Below are 25,376 nucleotides of genomic sequence, written 5' to 3'. Positions count from 1 at the left end.
AAAACAAGTGAAGATGTTTGTACAGACAACTGTGCAAATCACCACCCAAATTCTCCCTGCCGATGGCAACAATGTTATCCGTGTGCATATATCGGTGAAGGTATGTTGTTGGTATCCTCTCAGTATCTGCAGATTCAGCCATGTCTCCTGTTTTCCTAGCCCTCCCCATTGCATAAAAAAAGCACAGAAATAGGAAGGAATTTTTGAAATAGTTCAGCATTTGAACACTGGACTTGGACTTTACACGTGTATAACACATAGGGTGCCCAGGTGTCCCAATATTAAGGACTTTTAATATCAAAGGTTGCCAACTCTCTAATGGCACAAAACCGAACACCCGTGTCCCACACCTTCCCTGAGCCCCACCCATGCTCCGCCTCTTCTCCAAGGCCCTGGCCCCGCTCGCTCCATTTCTTCGCTCTCCGTCGTCGCTCAGTCTCTCCCACCCTCAATCACTTTCATCAGGCTGGAGTACGCAGTTGCGGTGCAGGAGAGGATGTGGGTGTGTGTTGCACTCTATATGATTTTATTAAAATATGCTGATGAGTGAGAATATAATGTAATTAAAATATGCTTCATGCAAAAGGTCTTTTATATGATATCATTACAAAGCTTATAATCTACTGAGTGTGGTCATCCTATTTGTATAAATGTATCACTCTTGTATCTAAAACTAGAAATATGAAATATAACTCTGAGGGCCTGTTGTAATTATGCAAACTGTGAGCCATTCATGGTGATTTGGAATCTTAATGGCTTCCACCAGCCAGGACAATTGACTAGGATGGCTCTGTTTGCTGGCAGGCCTTCCTGTGAGTCAGACTGGGAGGAATGAAGGCTTGGAGGCTCACAGGAAATGTGACCTGTCAGCTGGTACTGAAATCCATTGTAAACCTGGTGCTTTTCCATTTAGAAAGGGGGTGGGGACTCAGAGAGACAAAATATTCCCACCTTGTGCCAAAGCCATATAAGAGAGTAGAACAGAACAAAGGGGGCTTCAGTCATGAGAAATCCCCTAGCTACCACCTGAGCTGGAACAAGGGCTGGACCAGGGGAAAGGATTGTGCCCAGACTAGGAAGGCATCCAGTCTGTGAAAGAAACTTATTCTGATGGTGAGATCTTATCTATATTCAGTTTTCTTACTGTATTAGGCATAGACTTGCGGGTTTTATTTTGCTTGGTAATTCACTTTGTTCTTTCTGTCACTACTTGAAAACTCTTAAATCCTACTTTCTGTATTTAATAAAATCACTTTTTACTTATTAATTAACCCAGAGTATGTATTAATACCTGGGGGGAGGGCAGAAAAACAGCTGTGCATATCTCTCTATCAATGTTATAGAGGGTGAACAATTTATGAGTTTACCCTGTATAAGCTTTATACAGGGTAAAACAGATTTATTTGGGGTTCAGACCTGTAACCGGGCGTGACTCACCCCTGCGACGCCTCCTGCTGGTCGCTTCAGGGATTAGCTCAAACTTCCAGCGTGGAGCGCCCTCTGCAGGCCGGTGATCCGCCTTCTGGCCCCGTGTCCCTCCCTGGACCCCGGTGCCCCTTTTACATGGGGTGCTGCCCCCTGGCAGTATCCCCTTTCTCCTTAGGGTTTCCCCTCCCTGGGAACCCCCCCCCATCCCCACTTTGCCTCAGGGTCTTGGCAACTGCCCAGTCATTAGCTAACCGCATGCCCTGGGGCAGACTGCAGTATTAGCCTCTCATCATCGGCAAAGGGGTTTGGGCCTGCTGCCTTGGCCTACCCCTGGGTTGCACCCTGCAACCCCCAGTACCTCCTAGCCTACTGCTAGGCCACAGCCTGGGGCTCTCCAGGCAGGAGCTCCCCAGCTCCTCTGCCTTTCCCCAGCCCTTCTCCACACTAGGTACCTTGTCTCAGCAGCCAGGCCCTTCTCTCTCTGAACACAGAGAGAGAGTCTTGGGCTCCTGGCTTCTCTGTCCTTTTATAAGGGCCTCTGGCTCAGTTTGGGGCGTGGCCCCAGCTGCAAGCACTTCCCCCAATCAGCCCAGCCTAAAAGGCTGCTTTCTCCAGCCCCGGCCCCTTCCCTGGGCTGCTTTTAACCCCTTCAGGGCCGGAGCAGAGATCCTCTCTGCTACAAGATCCCATTGGGCATCTCAGTGTTAAAGAGAGGAACACTTCTTACAGCTGTTAGGGGACATGGTTCAGACCTGGGTCTGGGTTTGCAGCAGGCTAGCGGGTCTCGCTCAAACCAGTCAGTGCACTGAAGTCCCAAGCTGGGAGGGCAGGGAAAGCAGGGGCAGAAGTAGTCTGGGCACATCAGTTGGCAGCCCCAAAGGGTTTTCTGTGATCCAACCCGTCACAACAGTGCATACCACAGCTCTCAGGAAGCAGCCACCAGGTCCCTGAAGCCTCTAGGTACATGGGTGGCCAGGGAGGCTTCACGCGCTGCGCTCGTGCACATGAGGTGCAGGATGAGGCTCCAGTCTGTACCAGGAGGTTGGAGTGTGAGCTCTGGGCTGGGATGGTGATTAGGGGTTTGGAGAGCAGGATGGGGCTCCAGGCTGGGCCAGAGGGTTGGGGCATGTGGAGGGGGTGAGGGCCAGAGCCTTTCCTGCAGCCCAACCCCCTGTCCCAGCCCGGAGCCCTTTCCCACACCCCAGAGCCCTCACCCCCCATCACCCACAGCAGGAGCCCTCACCCCCCCTGCACGCCAACTCCCTGCCCCAGCCCAGAGTCCCCTTCTACACTCCAAACCTGTCATCCTACCCCATCCCCAGTTGGAGCCCTCACTCCCCCGCACCCCAACCCCCATGCCCCAGCCTGGAGCCTCCTCCTGCACTCCAAACCCCTCATCACCAGCTCCACCCCAGAGCCCGCAGCCAACCCCCCTGGCACAGCCTGGAACCCCCTCCTGTACCCCAAACTCCTCATCCCCAGCTAGGGTTGCCAGGCATCTGGTTTTCGACTGGAATGGCTGGTCAAAAAGGGACCCGGTCGGCACCATCCACTGGGCCGGTAAAAGCCCTCATCCCTGGCCCCACCCCCAGCCACGCTCACCCCCCTGGACCTCAATGCCCTACCCCAGCCGGAGACTCCTACTGCACCCCAAAAACCTGACCCCTGGCCCCACCCCCAGCCGGAGCCCTCACCCTCTGCACACCCCCCAACACCCTGTCCCAGCCCAGAGACCCCTCCTATATCCCAATCCCTCATCCCCAGCCCCAGCCCAGAGCCCACACCCTCAGCCCATACCCAGAGCCCATACTCCCTCCTACACTCCGAACCCCTCACCCCAGCAGGAGCCCTCACCCCGTCCTGCACCCCAACCCCCTGCCCCAAGCCTGGTGAAAGTGAGTGAGGGTGGAGAAAGGTGAGTGATGGAGGGAGGGGCATGGAACAAGCAGGGGGCAGGCCTCAGAGAAGGGACAGGGCCAGGGGTTTGGTTTCGTGTGACTAGAAACCTCACAACCCTCCTCTGTGTGCAAAGGGACCTAATCCGAAGCCCATGGAAGTCAGTGCAAATCTTTCAGTTGATTTCAGTGGAGTTTTGGTCAAGCACCAACTGGTCGTGTTGTGGTTTCTCCATCATGGTGGAATCCCTAGAACAGGTACAGTCAGCATTGCCAGTTCCATGCCAGCGCTCCAACAGCACTTAGGGTTCAAGTAGGCTGAGGGTGGGTGATGGCCAGAAGTTAGTGCAACCGATGCTGGCTCTGACTCATGCCAGGGATGAACTGGTGGCACCAGGATCTGCCGGGACCAGGGCAGAAATAGTCTCAGAATCCAGGAGCTTCAGCTGTCTCCTTTACAGCTTCCCCTCTCCGCTGCCTGCAGCGGTTGTTGCCTGGATTTGGATGAAATGATCAGTAGAGGCTGTGTACTCTCCTACTGATTAAATAAGGAATATAAAAGAGAGAAACGAAAAAGATCGTTTCAACGGCACACAGCAAGATGATACAGTGGGATTGAATATCTGCTATTACATCTCTGCTACCACAGCTGCTTATTTTTTAATAAAAAAATCACACAGCTGACATCAGGGCTTCATAACTGGTGTATCTCAGGCTTTGGGGTATGGGGCAGATTTTTCTCCATTTCCATTTTTTGGGAAATTCTTATGCCATTTTCCTTCTAATTTGTGTGCTTCTATAACGTAACTAATAAACCCGCAGTGAGCTGTACGCTCGACTAGCAACCCAGCCTCTGCCCAATGGAAGCCTCTTTCATGCCAAATCTTTCACTGTATTATCACTGCTGGCAGATGATTACTTTTCCAGCTTGCTAACCAGAGCTCTTTGTCTTAGCAGGGCTTTGAACATATGGTTTTGCTCAACACATGTTGAATGATAATAAATGGGCATTTTCTTTACAAGCTAATCTGATTTTTGCATGTGTAAAGTGATGCTATTTGTTTAGATTTTCTTTTGAAATGTGCTTCAAGCTCAAAGTGTGTGTGCCAATATATTTTTTTAAATAAATACAGTTCCAATTGGCCCAATAGCCACATTAACTATCCTTCACAAGCCTAATACTACCTCTTTAATCCACTGGCCATTAACCTGTCCTCTTGGGAAAGAGATGAACCTTGATATGTGCATTGGAAGTCAATGATTTCAGGCACACTCAGGTTAGCAGCCAGAGTGAAGTCTAGAACTCAAGTTTCTTCAGTGACATCTTCCTTTTTACAACCCCATCACTTATCATCTGATGTCAGGTGCTGCAGTATTGCACAAGGGGAGAGTGGTCTCTAATATAACCAGACCCAATCCAGTTAGGGCTTGGTAGGTCATAAAACCAACTCTTATATAGCACTGAAACATGAATACACATTTACAGTAGGTGCAGAGTCAAGTATCACCATGTGGAGGCACTTGACATGCTGTATATTTTATTCTAGGATTATGTTATATGAATTTCATCTAATGCACCAATCCTGCTCTTGTCATTTTCAGAGCTACAAGATCAAGAGAAAGACAATTACACTTTGCTATAGAGTCCTTCAGACCAGGGCCGCCCAGAGGATTCAGGGGGCCTGGGGCAGGACCGGGTCTTTACTGGCAATTCAGCGGCGGGTCCCTCTCGGAGGGAAGGACCCACTGCAGAATGCAGCTGAAGAATGAAGCGTCGGCGGTAGAGCAGCCTAAGTGCCGCTGATCGCAGCTTTTTTTTCCCCCACCGCTTGCGGCGCTTGTACTCACTGGGTGGCACTCTGAGGCTTCGACAGCACTTCAGCAGCGGGTCCTTCACTTGCTCCGAGTCTTCCACTGCACTGAAGGACCCGCCGCCGAAGACCAGGGCGAGTGAAGACTCCGCCGTGGAAGTGCCACCGAAAACCCAGAGCAGCTCACGGGGCCCCTGTGGGGCCCGGGGCAAATTGCTCCACTTGCCCCTCCCACCCCCGGACAGCCCTGCTTCAGACAAATGTCAGAAAAATGCTTCTCTGCCTATATTTGTGAATAGATTATAACATTCTCAGTCCTGTCAAATGAACTTCTTGGTAACTGGAATAGAAGAGGATACTGTTTTATATATTTATTTTTAATAAGGGTGATTTTAGTGAACTAACAAAGTTAAAAAGACTTTCTCTAAAAGCAACGACAGGAGTATTTCAAAATGAAATTCTACATTCATTATCTACGTTACTGTCACCTGGAGCCATCAAAACTTTTATTGTGGAAAGTACAAGTGTCATGAGGTGGGAAAATTTTTTCCTACAACGTTCTTGTTGATAGCTTTGTACAGTCAGGTAACTTCTTCCATTTAAGGGGTTTGTGTTTTCACTCAAGGATAACTAAATGATACCGTGAATGCAATGGGAGTGACTTAAGAGATGTAGATGGCGAGAATTGCCAAGTACATTATTGACATGTATTAAATATGCCATTTCAGTTGTCAGATTACACCTTTTCCCGCTGGCATTCTAAGTATCTTCAAATAAAATATCTTTGTTGAACACCTGCCATAAGCTTGCAAACAGACAAGTTCCTGTAAATGCCAGGCATTCAAATAAATGCCATAAAACATTACAAACAACATGTACACAGACAAAACCCATGTAAATCCACATCTTGCAATAGCTTCGAAGGAAACCTGGACCATAATATCTGGGCATCTGAAGTATGTGCACTCTGAATGGAATCCTTCAGACTCTTTTACATGTGTATAACACCTTTTTGCAATAATACTTCAGCTGAACTCTTTACTCAGTTGGATCTGTGACTGCTTTTAGATATCACCTATTGAGTCATCCCTCTACAGTATCATGGAAATCACAATCTAAGCTGTTTATTTTGGTCCTAATTCCTCAATGTACTTAAGTATATGCCAAAATGTAACCCTGAACATGTGAGTAGTCTGACTGAAGTCCGTGCATGAACTCACATGCATAAAGCGAAGCACATGTTTAAAGGACTTTGCTGAATCAGGGCCTTAGAAAGGAGACTATTTCCAAGACAGAGTATTTCGTTCTTTTTACCTACCTGTGTATCTCATGTGTTGGTATGTCTTCAGTGAACCAAAGAGTGCTGAAAAGTGGGAAATATGTGTAGTCTAGTGGCTAGAGCACTGACTTGGGACTCAGAAAATGTTGGTTTTATTACTGGCCTGCTGGTTGACCTGGGGCAAGTGAGTTCACCTCCCCATCCCTCAGTTTCGCCAGCTGTAAAATGGGGACAGTGATCCTGACCTCTTTTGGAATCTACTGATGAAAAGTGCTATATAAGAGCTAGCTATTGTTATTTAATTATTTATAAAATAGCTTAGTTATTCACACTACCTAAAGCCGATATCCTACAATTTCCTTGAATTTGGTGAATAATGCAGGAAGCTTATGCTGAGTGACTGGTGTCTATGCATGCCTATCGAAAGTGAATAAAAGAGAAAAAAGCCAAATTCTTCAATCCTTATGAAGGCAAACTGCCACTGATGTTTGAGAACCAATACTGGGCCTAATTCTGTCCTTGGATCAACTGATGAAAATCCCAGGTAACTCCACTGAAACCATTCAAGTGTGAATCTAGAGCAACCAGTGGAACAGAGAACACCATTTGGTTTTTTCTTCTGTAAATGGGATTGAAATTTTGGAGATTGTCCCAGGTCAACTAAAACGCTGGCCCACAATGTGCACTTCTCCATCAGTTTGTATACATATGTTTGTATGTATATGTACACCCATACACCACATGAGATTTAGCCTTTTTATTTCTATACTATTCACCTGTACATACTTTAGGTTTTGTTTATACTTGTTCTTGTTTTACTTAGATCTGTTTGTTATAACTTATAAAATCCTGAACAACAGAGTTTGATAAATTTCATTTTAGAGGCAGCTAGTATCTTGTATTGCTAGCTTTAGTCCTTTGGATAGGTTTGCAAAAGAGCCGTCCAAACTCTTCCCACAAATTGAGGATTAAGTGGTTTAGGAAATAGTATGTCTGGAAAATTCTTCCTTGACTAAGTAAATAGACCGTTATTACTACCATCAGAAAACTGGCATACAGACAGTATAAGCCACTGCTTGCCAACTTTCTATGGAAGCCCCTTCAGGGATAAGTTAAATTTGTATGTGCTACTTACTTGAAGTATTAGTGGCAATGATAACATATCAACAGTGGTTCAGCCTCTGAATCTCTGGGATGCTTTGAACTATCTTTGTGTTTCTTTCCAAGTTGTTCTGAAGCATGACAGAAGTTCTCATTAGAATGACCTTTGTTCAGAACCTTCCTGGTTTCCAGTTATCTTCACCCTTCCCTCCCTGTTTCCACTGTTATCTAAAGGAAAAATGTACCACTGGCAAACAAGTAGAAGTATGCATTATGGCTACTAACTACCTGGGTCAATTTAGTTATTTACTTAAATATTCTAACAATTAAATGTTTCCCTTGTATTTTTGTACCTGGCCTGAGTATTAGTTGTGATGGTAATGTTTACAAATGTGAACTGGAAGAGAGGGTTTGCAAGCATATGAGGACATTGGAGTTACACCAGGAATTAATTTGGTGCAAGGTGTTAAAAGGTAATCCTCATACATGAATGTGACTTTCAAGATTGTATATATCACCTTCAGCATATTAGGGGTGTGGTTGTAGGTATATAGATCTAGACAAGAATATGACAAAAGGCATGTACATGTTACCTCAGGGACCATCAGCACTCAAGTGCTAAATGAAACAATAGATATTTTAAAATGTTTGAATAAGCCAGAGGGAAAATGCTTCTCAAGAGAGTTACATTTAAGAAGCAGACAGCAATAACTCTGAACTAATAAAAATGCATTTTAGTACCATTGTCTGGTAGGATTTCTGCTTAATCTAAGAAGACATATGGTAAAATACAATTCATGTTGAAAATCCATTTGCAATAGGAAATCTGAAAAGTTTAGATTTTAAGTGACTAAAAAAGCACATGAAGAAAAGGTGAGGATAGAAAAAATTAGTTTTTTTTATAAGCAGAGAGAATTATTTTTTTTCTACCAGTTCACAAAAGTGAACGTTGTAAAAGATGTTTGGGTGTGTTTTGTCTGTCTCTGTAAACCTCTGAAAACCAGGTCACCTGCAGTTAGGGACTTAAATATAGATTTGGGAGCTGAATAGTAGACATCCAGGTTTTAGAATATTACCAGCATTTGAAATTATGAAACTGCAAGCTGTTTTAAAAGAAGACAAAGGCAAATGAATCCTCTAATCCAGCCCATGGGAATGTAGGATGTTTCCTAGAGTATATTTTCTGGTGTTTTGTCCAGCATAGTTTTAAATTTTTGAATTAATGAGTTTTCTATAATTTCAGCAAGAGGTTACCTCATGATATTTAGTGATAACTGCTACTACCTAGGCAGGTTGTGTTTTTTTAAAATAGCCTCTCTAGTCACTGCACAGTGCAACATGTAAAACTGTATATCTGACAAACTCAGTTATACTGTGCAAGCATTTAGTTAAAGGGGTCAGGAAAAGATTGTTAGTGAAGATACATGAGCGGGGAGAGGTGGTTATGATATGGACTGGCACTCTGGAGATCTGAGTTAAATTCCTTGCTCTGCCACAGATTTCCTGTGTGGCCTTGGATAACTCATCTAATCTCTTTGTGCCTCACTTCCCTGTGACAGAAATGGAGTTGTGCTATAATACTTCATGTTGACTAGAGTTGACTGAAAAACAGATTTTCTGTCCTGTAGGAAAATGAGTGTTCCAGATTTTTTGTTGTTCTGAAGTGTCAAATCTTGGATTTCCTGTGAAGGGAAATATCCTGATTTGGGTGCCATCACCTATCTCAGGTATCACTGTCCCTCTATGCTGTTCCTTCTTCCCGGATTGCATCCAGATAACATAGAGGGGGAAGAGAGACACCCCTCCTCCCCAGACAGGAGATGGGGGGGTGAGGAGGGGGAAGGGAAATCCATATGCCTGAGATAGGAAGGAACACATTTACTATCACCATTGCTGCTACCACCACTCTTCCCATCAAAACTTTCATCAAAGTTGACATGTTCCTGCAAAACAGCATTTTCCAATGGAAAACAATCTTATTGGAAATTTTTTTCAACCAGCTCTAATGTTGACCTGGTTGTTGGGATGTTTACTGTTTGGATATATTGGTTTTAGCTTCATAGGAGACAAAAAGGAAAGCAAGCAGAAGGGAAACAATGGCTCAAGGTAAACCACCCGTCAGTAAACACTAAGGGTTCTTAAGAGAAAATGTCCAAACTATTAACTGTGAAGTATCTACCTCCTGGCTCCAGCCAGCTTACAGAACCAATATTGACAAGCAGGGCCAAAGCCTGGGAATTGACAAGCAAAAAGATAACAGTTTAGAAAGAGACTCCCTTTCAAGAGGGAGTTGCTGTTTAGAGAGTTGTTTGGGGAAAGCAGACTGAGATGGGCACCTGCTGGGTGTCTGAAGATGCTTATGCTACCATCAGCAGAGAGTAAGCCTGGTGGTAAAATAAATATGCGTGCAGGTTTTACAATCTCTCTTCTTTAAATATTTTGGTTTTGAGAAGGCCATCTGATCACTATATACGCCACTGGTCAGATTCCTGAAGGAAAGAATCATAAGTGCCAAATTCAGTTGGATCCATTGAGTAAGCATGTTGAGTGCTGTAGTCCAGGGCCCGATCTAATAAGGCTTGTCTGCACAGAGACACTAAGAAAAGTTAAGATGCATCAACTAAAGCTCTGAAGTGAATGTGTGTTAAATCCCTGTGTTAACACTCCTGTTCAGGAGTAAAGTGGCCTGAGTATGTTGTAGCTTAATCCTAGGAGAGTATTCACTTGGGATTTGATGCATTTTAACTGCAGAGTACAGTAGAACTTCCGATTTATGAACACCTCAGGAATGGAGAATGTTCATAACTCTGAAATGCTCGTAACTCTGAACAAAATATTATGGTTGTTCTTTCAAAAGATTACCACTGAACATTGATTTAATATAACTTTGAAACTTTACTATGCAGAAGAAAAATGCTGCTTTCCCTTTATTTTTTTAGTAGTTTACATTTAACATTTACGTTTAAGACAGTACTATACTCTATTTGCTGTGTGTGTGTGTGTGCGCGCGCGCGCGTGCGCTGCTGCTGCCTGATTATGTACTTCTGGTTTCAAATGAGGCATGTGGTTAACTGGTCAGTTCGAAACACTGGTGTTCATAACTCTGAGATTCTACTGTAATTTCACAGCTTCAGTTAATTTGTCTTAACTCTCCTGAGTGCCCCCATGAAGACATACCCTCAGAGGGGAGAACTGCAGAATTCCACCTCAGGATGGGTAAAGGCACCAGGCTTGGACCTGACTCGGGAAGGGAGCAGCTCTCAGAGAGACTAGAAAGGTGACAGAGATGTAGCTAGCCTTGCAGCCATGACAAATACTTGTCTCTCTCACCATTCAGCCGTCTTGTTCATTAAGATTGCAAATGCTTCAGGGCAAAAATTGTCTCTTAGGCTATGTCTACACTGCTCACCTTACAATGGCATGGCTGTGCCACTGCAGCCGCACTGTTGTAAGGTTAGCAGTGTATCCGCTCTTTTATGACCAGGAAAGAGCTCTCCTGGCGACAAAATAAAACCATCCCCAATGAGAAGTGGTAGCTTTGTGACGGGAGAGTCTCCCAGTGATGAAGCACTGTCCACACCGTTGTTTTTCATTACCCCTGAGCAACAAAAGTTTTAAGGACAAAAGTGCAGTGTAGACAAAGCCTTACTGTGTGTTTTACAAAAAGATGTGGTCTCATCCCTGAAGAGATGACAGCTGAAAAGACAAAACAGGCAGACTAATGAAGAGTGGGGGAAACAACACATGAGGAAAGTAGCAAAGATGGTGATTGGCTGCATTTTAATAATGCCTGCTTCAGTCAGCCTTTCTGAGTTTCACCCAAAACTGAAAATGGCCTTCACTGTGCAATAAGTTTTGATCTATTTTTTTGGCACTATGAAAATCTATTCCTTGAAATGATTTCTCCTTTGTTCAGAGCTTATTCTGATTGCTCTCATGAAACTTTTGTGCCATTTATTCTGTTGTTAATTTACTGTTAGAAGTTGGCAATAGGATTAATGTATCTTTAAAACTCTGGCAATATCTAGTTAAATCAGACATTTGTTAAATCTTTTTAGAAATGACATTTTTTTCTTCTTTTTTGTAGGTTTCATATATACTGGAGAAGTTGTGCATCGAATGCTAACAGCTACACAATACATAGCACCCTTGATGGCAAATTTTGACCCCAGTGTGTCAAGAAATTCAACAGTGAGATACTTTGATAATGGTGTGTGATAATCTTACATAAATGAATTTGTCTATCCCTTGGCTATTTATATTTTCCTAAATAGCTTTAAAAAAAATAGATGAAGGCTACTTAAAATATTGTATGTGGCTAATAGGCCATCTAAAGAATGTGGTTAAATATTTGTAAAATGGATTCTAAAATGTGGTTAGACATTCATGAATAGATTGTATTAAATGGTTTAAAAACCCCCCACAGATGGTAGAACATGTAACACCACTTCTAGACTTGAAATATACTTTATCATTTTAAAGAGGAAAATCTATCTCCTGCCAAGGTGCATAGCCCTCTTGATTCATCTATGTAGTAAGTCCTGTCCACCCAGTAGCTATAAAGAAAATAGTCTTGTGAGATGTAATATTAAGCATACACAGAGGCAGGGCATGTGTGAGGTTGATAAACCTGTCACTGATTAAATGTGCAGTGTGCCCCAGTATAGGAATTCAATAAACTAGTCTATATTAGCAGTCCTTCATAGGAAAATCTGAAAAGCTAAAAAGCAAAGTGAAATGTTATACTTAGGGCTCTCTTTGGGATACATTTCTAAAACATTAAATATGAGGATTGTAGTCATGTAGTCTGTTAAAAATCAGCATTTTGAAAACTGGATCCTCTGTGATGAAATGACATCTAGTGCCTTAACTCTGATCTCTAGTGGCAAATCCAGTGATGCCACACAAGATGCTGATTCTATATTTCATATTTAAAACTTTAGGGTACAGTTTTAAAACATGTATGCTTAAAATTAGGCATCTAAGGCCAATATTTTCAACAACAGGAGCCTAAAATTAGAAAGACTGCTTTATATTTATGTTTATATTAATAGGGACTGTGCCTATTCCCGAGAAGGGAGACTGGCTGGGCCTGGAAGTGCCCACTCTACAAAACATTTCTTTTGAATTTGCTTTCCATGAATATTCTAACAAATGAATTTATGGAGAGGAGAGTGAAGTGTAAGCACATTTTATGGAATCTTTATGACAACATTTCATGTTTGTAATAATGAGTATTCATGCCAGAAAATGTATCTTAAAAGTTATGTTAATCCAAACAGAAATCGGCAATGCCTGTATGTCACTCACGATCCAGTATTTTTTTTGCAGAATTCGTCTGACAAAAACATTCAAATAAATTCATGTGAGAAAACCATGCCCCCTTTGCAGACAATTTAGAAAGAGAAAAGTGATGACATTCATCCAATAATTTTTTTGACATGAATTGTTCTGCCAACTGTGGTCCTAACATAGTGTGTTTGGTCAGCTATTTTATTTCTTCTTAAAGTGATGTTTGCTGAGAAAGATAAAGGCTATATGGAGAATTTCCATCATCATTAATTGTTAATCTAGCTATACAACCAGTTAGGTGCTATTGTTGAACCTGTATTGTTGATGTAGCATTACGTATGGGTATCTATATATATGTGTATGTATGTTATGTGTCATATCCATGAATGACAAATGCAAATCCCTGCAGATATAACGGATCTACAGGTGTGCCGTAACCACTGAGGGAACCTGGCTAACTGAAAGGGATCTGAATGTCCTTGAGGAGGAATTGCTTAGGCTGTATACCTCCCTAACATAATTCCCTGATGCCTGGGAGGGGCAGACTCCATTACACTGCCCTTAAAGTGATGGGGCTAGGCCTCAGAGTATGTGTCCACCCTTGAAAGTAGCTAACATTTCCATAGTCATTAAGTTCTGCTCTGCCGCATGTGCTTTAGGACCACAGAATTGGCTGGTTACTGTAAATGAAAAGAAATAGAATAAGTCACATCATCAGCTACGTAGTTCTGGTTTTGCCTTTATCGTTCTCCCTCGGCTGTTTCTCCTTGAAGTGCATTAGTTACTTTGGAAACAATTCTGTATCCATATGGGTAGAGCTTAGTGACCTACCCGTGCTGTTATCTCTCGTTGTTGTTACCAGTCCGGCAGACAGCACCCTGGGAAAAAGAGCTAGTGCCACTGAAGCACTTATGCACAGGAAGGCTGAGATCCAGGGCCACCCAGAGGATTCAGGGGGCCTGGAGCAAAGCAATTTTGGGGTCCCCTTCCATAAAAAAAAGTTGCAAAACTATAGAATATTATATTCTCGTGGGGGCCTCTGCAGGGCCCGGGGCCTGGGGCAAATTGCCCCATTTGTCCCGTCCTCCCCAGGCGGCCCTGCTGAGATCTATAGGGGGAGTAGAGTATGGCCCATTGATGAATTTTCATTTGTAACATTATGCAGGTGAAAATGAATCCTGAAATGGGAAAGTCCTTTTAAAATTAAAATTTAAAATAATCTACTTAGCATTCAAAAATGAGCTTTCTTGCTTATTGCTGTCCACGAAGAATACATTGTGTGCAGTATTGATTTATGCACTAAGACCATGAAATATACACTTCCAAATGATGTGATAGACTTGCGTGTTCATAGTTCCTAAAACATATTGGCAAAAAACAGGCACATAAGCTATTGTGCTAAAGATCTATAGCTGAGGAGTTTGCAGGATTCATCAAACATGTGTTGAGCTACAGGCATATTGACCCACCTTGAAGCATCCTCGTGACACTGTATAGTTAATATTTATTGCCATCCCCTAGTATTCTTCAGCATTCAGCTACCCAGTGAAACTTTACATTGTACAGAAAAATTAATGTTGTTTATATTGTTACATTGTTAATGGAGAAAACTGACTACCTTAAATAATCACTTTTTCAATACCAGCAATTCCATTAACTTTTCAACCTTGATAGCCATTGGCAGGGGCGGCTTCAGGCTCCAGCATGCCAAGCGCGTGCTTGGGGTGGCATGCCACGGGGGGCGCTCTGCTGGCTGCCAGGAGGGCGGCAGGCAGCCAGCCTTCGGCGGCATGCCTGCAGAGGGTCCGCTGGTCCACCAAAGCTGCAGGACCAGCAGACCCTTCGCAGGCAGGCCTGCGGGAGGTCCACTGGAGCCACAGGACCGGCAACTGTCAGAGCGCCCCCCGCAGCATGCCGCCGTGCTTGGGGTTGCAAAATGTTTAGAGCCGCCCCTGGCCATTGGGTTGTTATAGGATAAATGAAGGACGTTGTGGTTAAAGCAGCAAGCTTGGAGTAGGAATACTGGGTTCTGTTCTTGATAATTGACACTGACTCACTCTATGACTTTAGGCAAGTAACTTAATCTGTCTTGACTCAAAGGTGTGTATATAACTGATATAATTAATTATAACACTGTAATAAACATGTTACAAGAGGGTTTGGTGCTCAAGTAAAGTTTATTAGATTTTTTGGTGCTTTGAGGTCTTTGGCTGAAATATGATATATAGGGACAAAGTATTGTTTTTATTTAATGTAACGTCAGTAAATGCTTACACTAATGTTAATGAATATTTTTCTTGTGTTTTTCTTCCCCTCTCTGGGGCTCACAGGCACAGCACTTGTTGTCCAATGGGATCATGTACATCTGCAGGATAATTACAACCTAGGCAGTTTTACTTTTCAGGCTACCCTTCTCAATGATGGGCGGATCATTTTTGGATATAAAGAAGTAAGTTGGGTCTGAAAACTATCATTGGAATAATTATATCACTTTACAATCCCACAATTTCTGTCTGTCAGGACCTACTCTGTATAATTTTTAGTTTGGTTACTTGAAAGTTCAAATATGTCAAAATCACTTTTATATTTTATGACACATAAGATCCCTGTTCATCTGAAACTTGAATTCCTTTGTAAAGCTGAAGGACATATGATTACCTTGAAAACCTTAGCTTGAATATCATAGTTGGTGAATTTCATTTGACTGTAAGATGATACTTTTCTGGACGTTTTCAGTGCTGATTGTTTAGTAAAGTCCTAGCGAGGGTTGGGAGATGGAATCTAATTTGATGCATTAGTTTAGCTAGATTTGGCCCTTTTGTAAATATTGTATACATAGTAGTTGCTATTAATAAGTGACCATTTACCAATAGCTACCACACCTTGGCATCTGAGATACTGCAGTATTTTCGTGTATATAAATAAATAACTGTCGTATTTCACTGGTAGCTCTCTGTGTGGAGTTTTCAGGTTATATGCAGATTGGAGACAGATTGATTGTTCCTCTTGGTAGCAGAACAGTGTTGGTGGTGGCAAACAAAGAGTCTTTTCTGCTTCAGTTTTGCTCACTCAGGTTCTTGGAAATGCTTCAGAAGCTTAGAGTTGTGACCTACATTTTGGACTTAATTCTTTCCTTGCTGATGAAATGAGTTGGGGGTACGGTTTTCTGGTCAATTTCATTCAAAGTTGTTTGTCCACCTTGTTACTCATGTTCACAGTGACCAAGATATTTTTTAATCTCATTTTGGCAAGGAGGTTTTAACTTTTCATTTTGGATGTGGACCTGCCTATTGTTGTTAATTTTGTAGAAGGGAAGGATGTGGCTAGGGCGTGACCTGGGATTCAGAAGATAAATTTCCTATCCTGCGACAGACATCCTGTATCAGTATAGGCAGGTCACTTAATCTCTCTCTGTCTCAGTTCTCCATCTGTGACATGGGGATAATAGTACTCCTGCATTAAAGTCTTAGATGCCACAGTAATGGGGCCATAAAAGCACCTGCTATAGGTAAATGCCCCTTGTCACCTCCAGACTGGATTTTTACAATGGAAAATTAATGGGGCTAATTCTTAAAACCACTTGGAAACCTCACGTAGTGTCGAATATGTAGGAGTGCCTACTTAGCTGTGTCTCTCACAGGGGACAGTGCTGTGTTTGTCATCCATTCTAACTTTGAATTCGTTTCTGGATGTTACACAAGATGTTAGTTTTGATTTATAAAAATGTAACTTGTTTGACTTTGGAACAGATTTGCCCTCTTGGTGCAATAGCACACCACTCTGATCTTCAGGGTATGCGGCAAGACTTACATTTTCCCCCTGGCTCTCAAAGAGGAGGAAGGGTTAAGCTCAATAGGAAGGTTAAAATCCTGTGTCTTGAATGCTGTGTCATCAATTACACCTGTGTAGAGTGGGTGTCAGAGACTGTCATTTTGATTTGGTAACATTTTGCAATCATTTTGCACTCATTTTGTATAGGTGTAAATATTAATAAAAAGGGCCAGGCACTCTGATACCACCACATTCGCTCCAAAGAGAAACTTCAGAATCAGAACACACATCTAAACACACTTAAAAACTGCCTCCTCTAAAGAAGGAAACTCCACCAGAGAAGTAAATCACATCATGGAAAAGGCCACCCACATACCCCAGGAGAGCCTGCTTCAATACAGAAGAAAAACTCATGGACCTCAGACCCCTAGTTGCCACCTTCCACCCCAGACTGGAACCCAGGAGGTCATCTAGTCCCTGCTTAAAGCAGGACCAGTACCAACTAAATCATCCCAGCCAGGGCTTTGTCAAACCAGGCCTTTAAAACCTCTAAGGATGGAGATTCCACCACCTCCCTAGGTAACCCATTCCAGTGCTTCACCACCCTCCTAGTGAAATAGCGTTTCCTAATATTCAACCTAGACCTCCCCCATTGCAACTTGAGACCATTGCTTCTTGTTCTGTCATCTGCCACCATTGAGAACAGCCGAACTCCATCCTCTTTTGAACCCTCCTTCAGGTAGTTGAAGGCTGCCATCAAATCCCCCTCACTCTTCTCTTCCGCAGACTAAATAGCCTCAGTTCCCTTAGCCTCTCCTCATAAGTCCTGTGGGGATCCTCAAACAATTGCAATCTATATTTGATGGGGACCACATCCTGAAAGAAATAATTGCTGAACTCCCTCTTCTGGCCATCAGACAATCCCCCAGTCTTTCCCAGCTCATCATCAGAAGCAAGGTCCACACAGACAAAGACTTATGAACTCAAAGCAGCACCAGACCCTATCAGTACCCACTGCTATGATGATCAATACCCCCCAACACATCTTTCAAGATTCATGGGTCCTACAGATGCTTTTCACAACTTGTGGTATACCTCATCCAGTGCACTAAATACTCCAACAGCATCTATTTGGGTGAAACCAGACAATTACTGTGCTCTTGAATGTACTCACACAGAAAAAAATTATAAAAGAGAAAAACATCACATTACCTGTGGGCAGATCTTTCAATACTTTTCCTCAAAGGAAATCTGCTTAGCATCTTCTAAAGGTGATCCTAGGAGCTTAAATTTATAACTCCGCTAGACACCAGAAACCATGGACTGAACAGGGACACTGATTTTATGTCTCATTATAGCAATTTGTAACAAACCACACTGCCTGCTACTCCTAATTGCCCACTTCAAAACACTTTGTACATAACAATCTAACTCCCAGTTGCCCATTTCATTTCAAGTGACTACCTCCAACATGCATTACCTCTTCTGCTGGACAATCTGTCCCATCTTGTATTTAGCTCAGACACTCTGCTTCCTTTCTCAGGCCTGAGGAAGAGCTCTGTGTATCCTGAAAGCTTGTACCTTCCACCAGCAGAAAGTTGGTCCAATAAAAGATATTACTTCACCTACCTTGTCTCTCTCATAACCTGGAAGCAACATGGCTACAAGAACACGCAAAGTACAAAAGTTAGACATGTGGCAAAAAAGTTGGCCAATAATACTGAGAGACTGAGAGTCAACTAATCTATAAGGATTCAAGATTAAAAAATAACTCTGACTATATGCTTTAGGGTACTGGGAGTGGAGTGGAAACTAAAGCACCTTATCTGAAGCTTTCACGTCTCCTTCCTATTTATTCAAACCATCTGAGATTTCCTTTTTCATATCCTTCTTTCTATCATCCTGACCCACTACAGGCCTTCTGACCCCATAACTGTGATGTTGTATTGAAGCAAGGTCTCAGGTCTGGCTTAACAGGCTTCTAGAGAGCTGTGCTGTTAAAATCTTGCACATTCTGTGAACTCCCTGATCAGGTGTGCTCCAGAGGTATTGCACTGCTTACCTTCAAAGCCCAAGGAAACTCTCATCTCACGTGTTGAAAACATCAGCTAGCCCAGCAGAGATTGTTAGCACTACTGAGACTCCAAAATGTGTTCCAGGAAAATCAATAGGTAATTTGGATTTGGGAAGAGGGAGCTATCTACCCCAAAATTTTCAAAACTAAATATTTTAAGTTCTCTACGAAATATGGGCTTGGGTTTAGTCTTGTTCTTTTTTTCTCTGAAATTGTTTATCGATCCCTAAATAAGTATTTTTATCATCCCCTTTTCTAGTGTATCTTTCTGATATTCCTTTTCCATTATAATATCAGAATTGATTTACAAGAATGTAAATATACTTTGTAAAAGTCTTTGCTGATTTTACAGATCCAGACTAGCATGGCTACCCCTCTGATACTTGACAGTATCAGAGTATATATAAGTATATATAAGCCAAAGGCTTCTGTGTATTATAAATTCCTTTGAGGAAAGAAACTAGAAAGATTTTCAAGTAAGCTGAATGTTTATTTTTTAACATTTTAGTTTGTTCACGGTGTACACCAGGGTTTCTCAAACAGGGGTCGCTACCTGGGTAGGGAAAGCCCCTGGCGGGCTGGGCCAGTGTGTTTTCCTGCCTTGTCTACAGGTCCAGCCGATCACAGCTCCCACTGGCCGCGGATCGCTGCTCTGAGCCAATGGGAGCTGCTGGAAATGGCGCAGGCCAAGGGACTTACTCCTGTTTGAGAAACCCTGGTGTACACATTTTCTCTTTGAATGCTGCTTTGCTAATACTTAATATTATTCAGCATGCAGAACCTCACTGAAAGTGTATTATATTGTCTAACTAATGCAGTTTACATTAATTAATATTTTACTGGTAGTTTTAATGCTTAAGACACACCAATGAAGTGGGTATTCACCCATGAAAGCTCATGCTCCCCCGACCAGGAGGGAGACATGCTGTTTTCACCCAAACATATATATATACACACACACACCCCTACACCTGGAAGGAAAACAAGTTTGCAAACTCAGTCCCACCCTGGGAAAGAAGCAGCCTGCAAGAAAGCTGCTGGCGCTGTGGAGGAAGCTCAGCTGCTGCTGGAGTCTGGCCTGGAGTGTCAGCTGCTGGATCTGGAGTCCGAACTGTGCTTTGTTCAGAGTTATGAACATTTCAGAGTTACAGACAACCTCCATTCCCAAGGTGTCCGTAATTCTGAGGTTCTACTGTAATCAATATGGTAGCTTTAAGCCAACCTAACATAGGTTGACTTAATTGTGTAATGTAGACAAGGCCTTAGTGTAACATTTACTGTTTCTATCTTTTGGTGTGATTAATGCATGGCCAATGCAAATTAAACAGAGGCGTCAATGGCTCTCTGAATGTTTGAGTACATTTTTCTAAATTTCATTGACATGAAGGCTGTCTCTTTTTAGATAGCAATGGTACTTCCTTCATGTAACTATCCAGAAACCATTATAAAAGTTGAAACACTTGCTGAAATTGCAGAATATCTGAAACCAGAAAATAGTTCTGAGAGAGACGTGCGGTCAAGTTCCTCTCTCTTCTGAGAGGGGATAGTGGTTAATAGAGATGTATAATACTGGCATTTAGATTAAGTGGATGCTTTTGCTGTTTATGCTAGAAAATATTTTGTTTTTAAGTAGCAAAGTTTAAAAACTCACTGTTGCTTCATAAAAAATCAGAAAAATATTCACTTCAAAGACAGTTCTGCTTACATAATGGGTGGGGGTTTTTGTTTTGTTTTTGCATTTCTCTTCCTCTTATTATTACTCTGGATATTCACATGGAAATGAGATCTTAGTTTTTAAGATTTTATCTGTTTCTCTGTCTCACTTCTCATTTAAAAATATTATACCTTGTTTGTGGTTTGACAGCACAGTTGGCTGATGTGAAAATGATTAAGATGTCACATAAACTGTTTGTGATTTTAGGTGAATACGGTTTAGACAAGACCATAGGAGCTAAGATCTGGTTTTCAAGTAAATATTTTTGGTGATATAAATCAAAGAAGAAATATTTAGAGTAAGATAAATAGGCAAAAATGGCTCTAAATAGAATATATTCCAAAGTTTTAAATGAGAAATCAGCTTCTCTTTAAAAGAATATTAGGGGTGAGAGTGATGCATATCCTCAAAATATAATAAAATACACAATTACTAATAATTCCAGTAGTAATTGGGAACAATATCACAACTGGAGAAAAATGTACCCTCTTCACTGATGAATTTCACTTTACGCTATTTGGTAGGAAGAATAATTCGTTAATGTCTGTACAGAGGTTTGAAGATGAAAAGCACTATATAAAACATTATGTATTACTAATTATTATTCTAGACCATACTGTGGGTCTTATATTTGACATAGAATTGGATTTTGGGAATGTGATAGTGATACCGTTCTCACCACCTTCTTCAGAATAAGCTCAGAGCATCGTGTAACTTTCGGGGGGGGGAGGAGGGGCAGGCAAATAATCTATTTCACTGGTCTGGCCTTAGAGAAAGATGAACCCAAACAAGACTGCAGAACTGTCAAATGGAAAATACTGCCCACTTTATTATTGTCAATGGCTTTTTGCAACTGATACAGTGCTCTCTAGAATCTAGATCTCTCCTTTTGCAGTATTGTCTGCATAAGTCATAATGGCATACAGACATCATAGGAAGGACATTGGTTTTGGAAAAGTTGTTCCCAAACTGGTCACTTGTAGAAGAGAGAATTTTGTGATGGCCATGATGGATGCTAAAATAGGCTTTTAGGGTTATTTTTTTTAAAATGTGTCCTTCAAGTGTCGTCCCACAGAGCTCATGCCACCTTTCAGCAACCATTCTCACAGCCACTAGCTGACATAGTTTTTAGCTACTATTATATACACAGTACCTTCCCTACCATCCCAAGGGGGGATGCAGGGCAATTGAAGGTGGTTATACTACCTATATATGACTACAGTACTCAATGTTCCTGTTCATCTAGGGTGACCAGATCATAAGAGTGAAATATCAGGACACATTGGGTAAGCAGGGGAGTGGGGGGGACAGACAGCCCCAACCAGAGCCAGAGGCACACTGGTCCCGCTGGCCTTGTGCTACCAGCATACCCCTTCCTCTTGGGGGTGGGCCCATGCTGTGCCACACAGCTCCCTTGCCCAGTGACCCCAGATCCACTATGCCCAGAGCCCCCCTACAACCCTCCACAAATGCACAGTGCTGTGCACACACACCCCGACCAGTGCCCCCCTGCTTACAGCCCCACCACAGCTGCCCAGCACCCCACACAGAACCCCCCACTCACTAGTTTCCCAATATACACAGATTTCCCCTCCCTCCCAGTGCCCTTCCCCACAGCTACACATTCCCCCACAAAGACCAGTGCCCTGACACACACACATCTCCCCCGCTGCCCAGCACCCCCCAACAGCCCCCACTGTCTAGCACCCCAAAACACACAAACCTCCCTCACAGTCCAGCGTCCTCCACACCCTCACAGCCCAGCTACCTCTACACCCTCACAGCCCAGCATCCCACACACACCTCCCAGACACTCACTCCATCACACCCTTCTGCCTTCCCTGGCCGCACTCACCAGCCCTGCTGCGACATCTCTGACTCCTAGGGTGAGAGCGGCAAGGCGAGTCTCCAGACTCTCCACACGCTGCGCCCACAAGCGTGAGCTCCTTGGCTCCCATTAGCCGGGAAAAGCGCCAATAGGAGCTGCCAGAGCCGTGGAGCAGGGCTTGCAGGTGCCAGCAGCATGCAGAGCCCCCCCGACCCTAAGAACCAGAGGGACCTGCCAGGGGGCGAGGTGGGGAGTCCCAGCGGTGCTCACCTGGGATGGCTCCAGTCCCGGGAAGCATCCGACAGGTTGGTCCCTCTGGCTCCTAGGGTTGCGGGTTGGGTCAGGTCGGGTTGGGGGAGCGGAGGGCTCTCTGCCTGCTCCCAGCGCCTGCAAGCCCCACCACTGCAGCATGCGGCACTCCTGGCAGCGGGTGGGCAGGAAGCGGTGAGCGGCGGTGCCGCAGCTGCAGTCCGGACAATCCCCAATATCGGGACAAAGGGTGTCCCGACATATGTTAGGTCGGGATGGAGGACAAGTCCCCTAAAATCAGGACTGTCCCGATAATATTGGGATGTCTGGTCACCCTACGTTCATCATTTATTGGACATCTAATGGGTTTGTCTGTTGGATTTTACTAACAAGGCATAATAGTGAGAGATCCTATTATTATCTGGTATTTTGCTCAGAAGATGTTTAATCTATTTAAGATGTTGTTGATAGGAATAGTTTACAAACAGATTGAAATAGTCTGCCCTGTAACATAGGTCTGACTCTCCCTCAGAGGAAAAGTATATTGTGTGCATATGCATATTTAATGAAGAAGATATTTTCGTTGGGCTAATTATGTGATCTGAATTACCAGTCTAGTTCAACTGGACCATTGTTTTGTAACATGAATCATTTGACATAGGCTATATTTCACTTTGAAGAATTGGCTTAACTGACTTACTGTATTTAACTTCATTTCTTTGTGAGAATGCTCTTTCTAATCCTAAAACCTCATTCAAAGCCCTCTGTTTAAAAGCAATCATTCAATTAGACTCTGTCACAGGGCAGGGTTTCTTCCCATCTTCCAAACATACACTGCCTTGCCCAGCCTCCTTCAGACCGGGTTAGTTTTCAAACAGCTCCCTTCTCCTTCTGGAACACCTGCCCCAGAGCTGGTGCTAGGCATAAGCAGATTAAGCAATTGCTTATGGCCCCGAGCAGCTCAAGGAGGCCTCCTATTCACTTTTTATTATAAAAACTTGCCTGTTTTAGTCTCGGGAGGAGGATATTCCTGATGCATTTCACGTAACCCAAGCATTCCAGAAACCATTTCCCAGGACAGATAAATTCATTGGCAGCACAGATGGTTCCCCAAGTCCCACAGGAACAAATCCTTAATCCCAGTCCTTCTCAGTCCTGTACAGTGGGGCCAGGGACACATACTCGGTCTCACCAGACACAGTCAATATAAATGGCATCTTCTTCTCTGACCCTTATTATTGTGTTTTTCTTGTAGCTGCTCTAGCTCTCCTTGCAGCTGGCTCATCTCATAGGCCATATCTATACTACAAAGTTAAGTGGACTTTACATAAGTCAACACTGAGCCTCTGATTTAAGCAAGTCGATCTTGCATGTCCACATTATGCTCATTGTGTTGGCGGAATGCATCCTCACTAGCAGGGCTTGCATCGACATAATAACACTTCACATGCCACTGTTGTAGCCGGCATTGTAAGGTATTTTTGTGCCAAATATGCTAAACATTTGCAACCCCTTCATGCTTCTGCCACCATTCCAGAGGACATACTTTCATGCTGAGGACATGTTCTGCTCTATAACAATCCAAAGCAGTGTGAACCGACACATGTTCATTTTCATCATCTGAGTCAGATGCCACCAGCAGAATGCTGATTTTCTTTTTTGGTGGTTCAGGTTCTGTAGCTTCTGCTCTTTGGAGTGCTGCTCTTCTAAGACGTTTGAAAGCATGCTCCATACCTCATCCCTCTCAGATTTTGGAAGGCACTTCAGATTCTTAAATCTTGGGTCAAGTGCTGTAGCTATCTTTAGAAATCTCACATTGATACTTGCTTTACGTTTTGTCAAATCTGCAGTGAATGTTTTCTTAAATCGAACATGTACTGGATCAGTGTATGAGACTGCCATAACCCGAAATATATGGCAGAATGCAAGTATAAGCACAGAGAAGGAGACATACAATTCTCCCCCAAGGAATTCAGTCACAAATTTTATTAACACATTATTTTTGTAATTAGCATTACATTTGTAGGTTGTACTTTCACAATTAAGAAATTGCACTACAGTACTTGTCTGATGGGAATTGAAAAATACTATTTTTTTTGCTTATCTTTTTTTACAGTGCAAAGGTTTGTAATAAAAAATAATATTAGGTGAGCACTGTACACTTTGTATTCTGAGTTATAACTGAAATCAATATTTTTGAAAATGCAGAAATACACCCAACAATATTTATAATAAATATCAATTGGTATTCTATTATTGTTTAGCAGTGTGATTAAAACTGCGATTAATCGTGATTAATTTTTAAAGAGAGTTAATTTGTTTTGAGTTAATCACTTGAGTTAACTGTGATTAACTGACAGCCCTAATTCCCCTGATAGCCCTACACAGTACTGCCATAACTGCAGCCTCCATAGTTGTGCCCTTCTCATAGACACAGCTCCTTTGAGGCCCTGCCTGGGTCCCTGCTGCACATTGATCAGCCCAAGGCCCTGCCTGGGTCCCCGCTATACAGTGTTTTACCTCTGCCACCAGCTTCCGCTCCCCAGTACCCTCCTCCTGGGGAATTATTTCCCTCACTCTTCAAGGCTCTCCACCTCCACAGCTACCATCTTTCCCAAGTTCCCTCTTCAAAGGGCAGAACCACCTGATGTGTCCCATTTTCGCATACCTGAAACACTCAGCCCTCTTCTTACCCCTCCTGGTCCAAACCTCCCAGTAGTCACACCACTACCTGGGGCAGGGGCATGTGCAGGAATTTAAATCTGACCCCTTTTGAAGGGGCACGTTTGTAGCACCCTCCAAGAGCTAGCTCCCCCACATATCCTGGGAAGAACTCGCTTTTCCGTCCCCCACCCCCCTCCCGCCCCAGCCCCAGTCCTGGCCCTGGTAGGAACTGGCTATCTCTCCACCCCGGCCACGGGAGGAGATTGTTCT

General features: G+C 43.3%; 1 protein-coding gene across 2 annotated transcripts in view; it reads left to right on the top strand.

Annotated features, from left to right (window-relative positions):
- PLXDC2 (plexin domain containing 2) overlaps positions 1-25,376 on the top strand; it is a 462,666-nt gene that overhangs the window by 330,429 nt on the left and 106,861 nt on the right. For both annotated transcript variants that reach the window (XR_012655203.1, XM_075062304.1), the window contains exons 5-6: positions 11,602-11,724; positions 15,137-15,255. Coding sequence is in view for 1 of the 2 variants with exons in the window: in XM_075062304.1 (XP_074918405.1) it covers positions 11,602-11,724; positions 15,137-15,255 (242 nt within the window). In the remaining variant the exon portion in view is untranslated. The remainder of the gene's footprint in view (positions 1-11,601; positions 11,725-15,136; positions 15,256-25,376) is intronic.

Source organism: Chelonoidis abingdonii, chromosome 2 (genome assembly GCF_003597395.2).
Source record: "Chelonoidis abingdonii isolate Lonesome George chromosome 2, CheloAbing_2.0, whole genome shotgun sequence".
NCBI classification, from domain to species: domain Eukaryota; kingdom Metazoa; phylum Chordata; order Testudines; family Testudinidae; genus Chelonoidis; species Chelonoidis abingdonii.
This window is presented reverse-complemented; position numbering and strand designations above follow the sequence as displayed.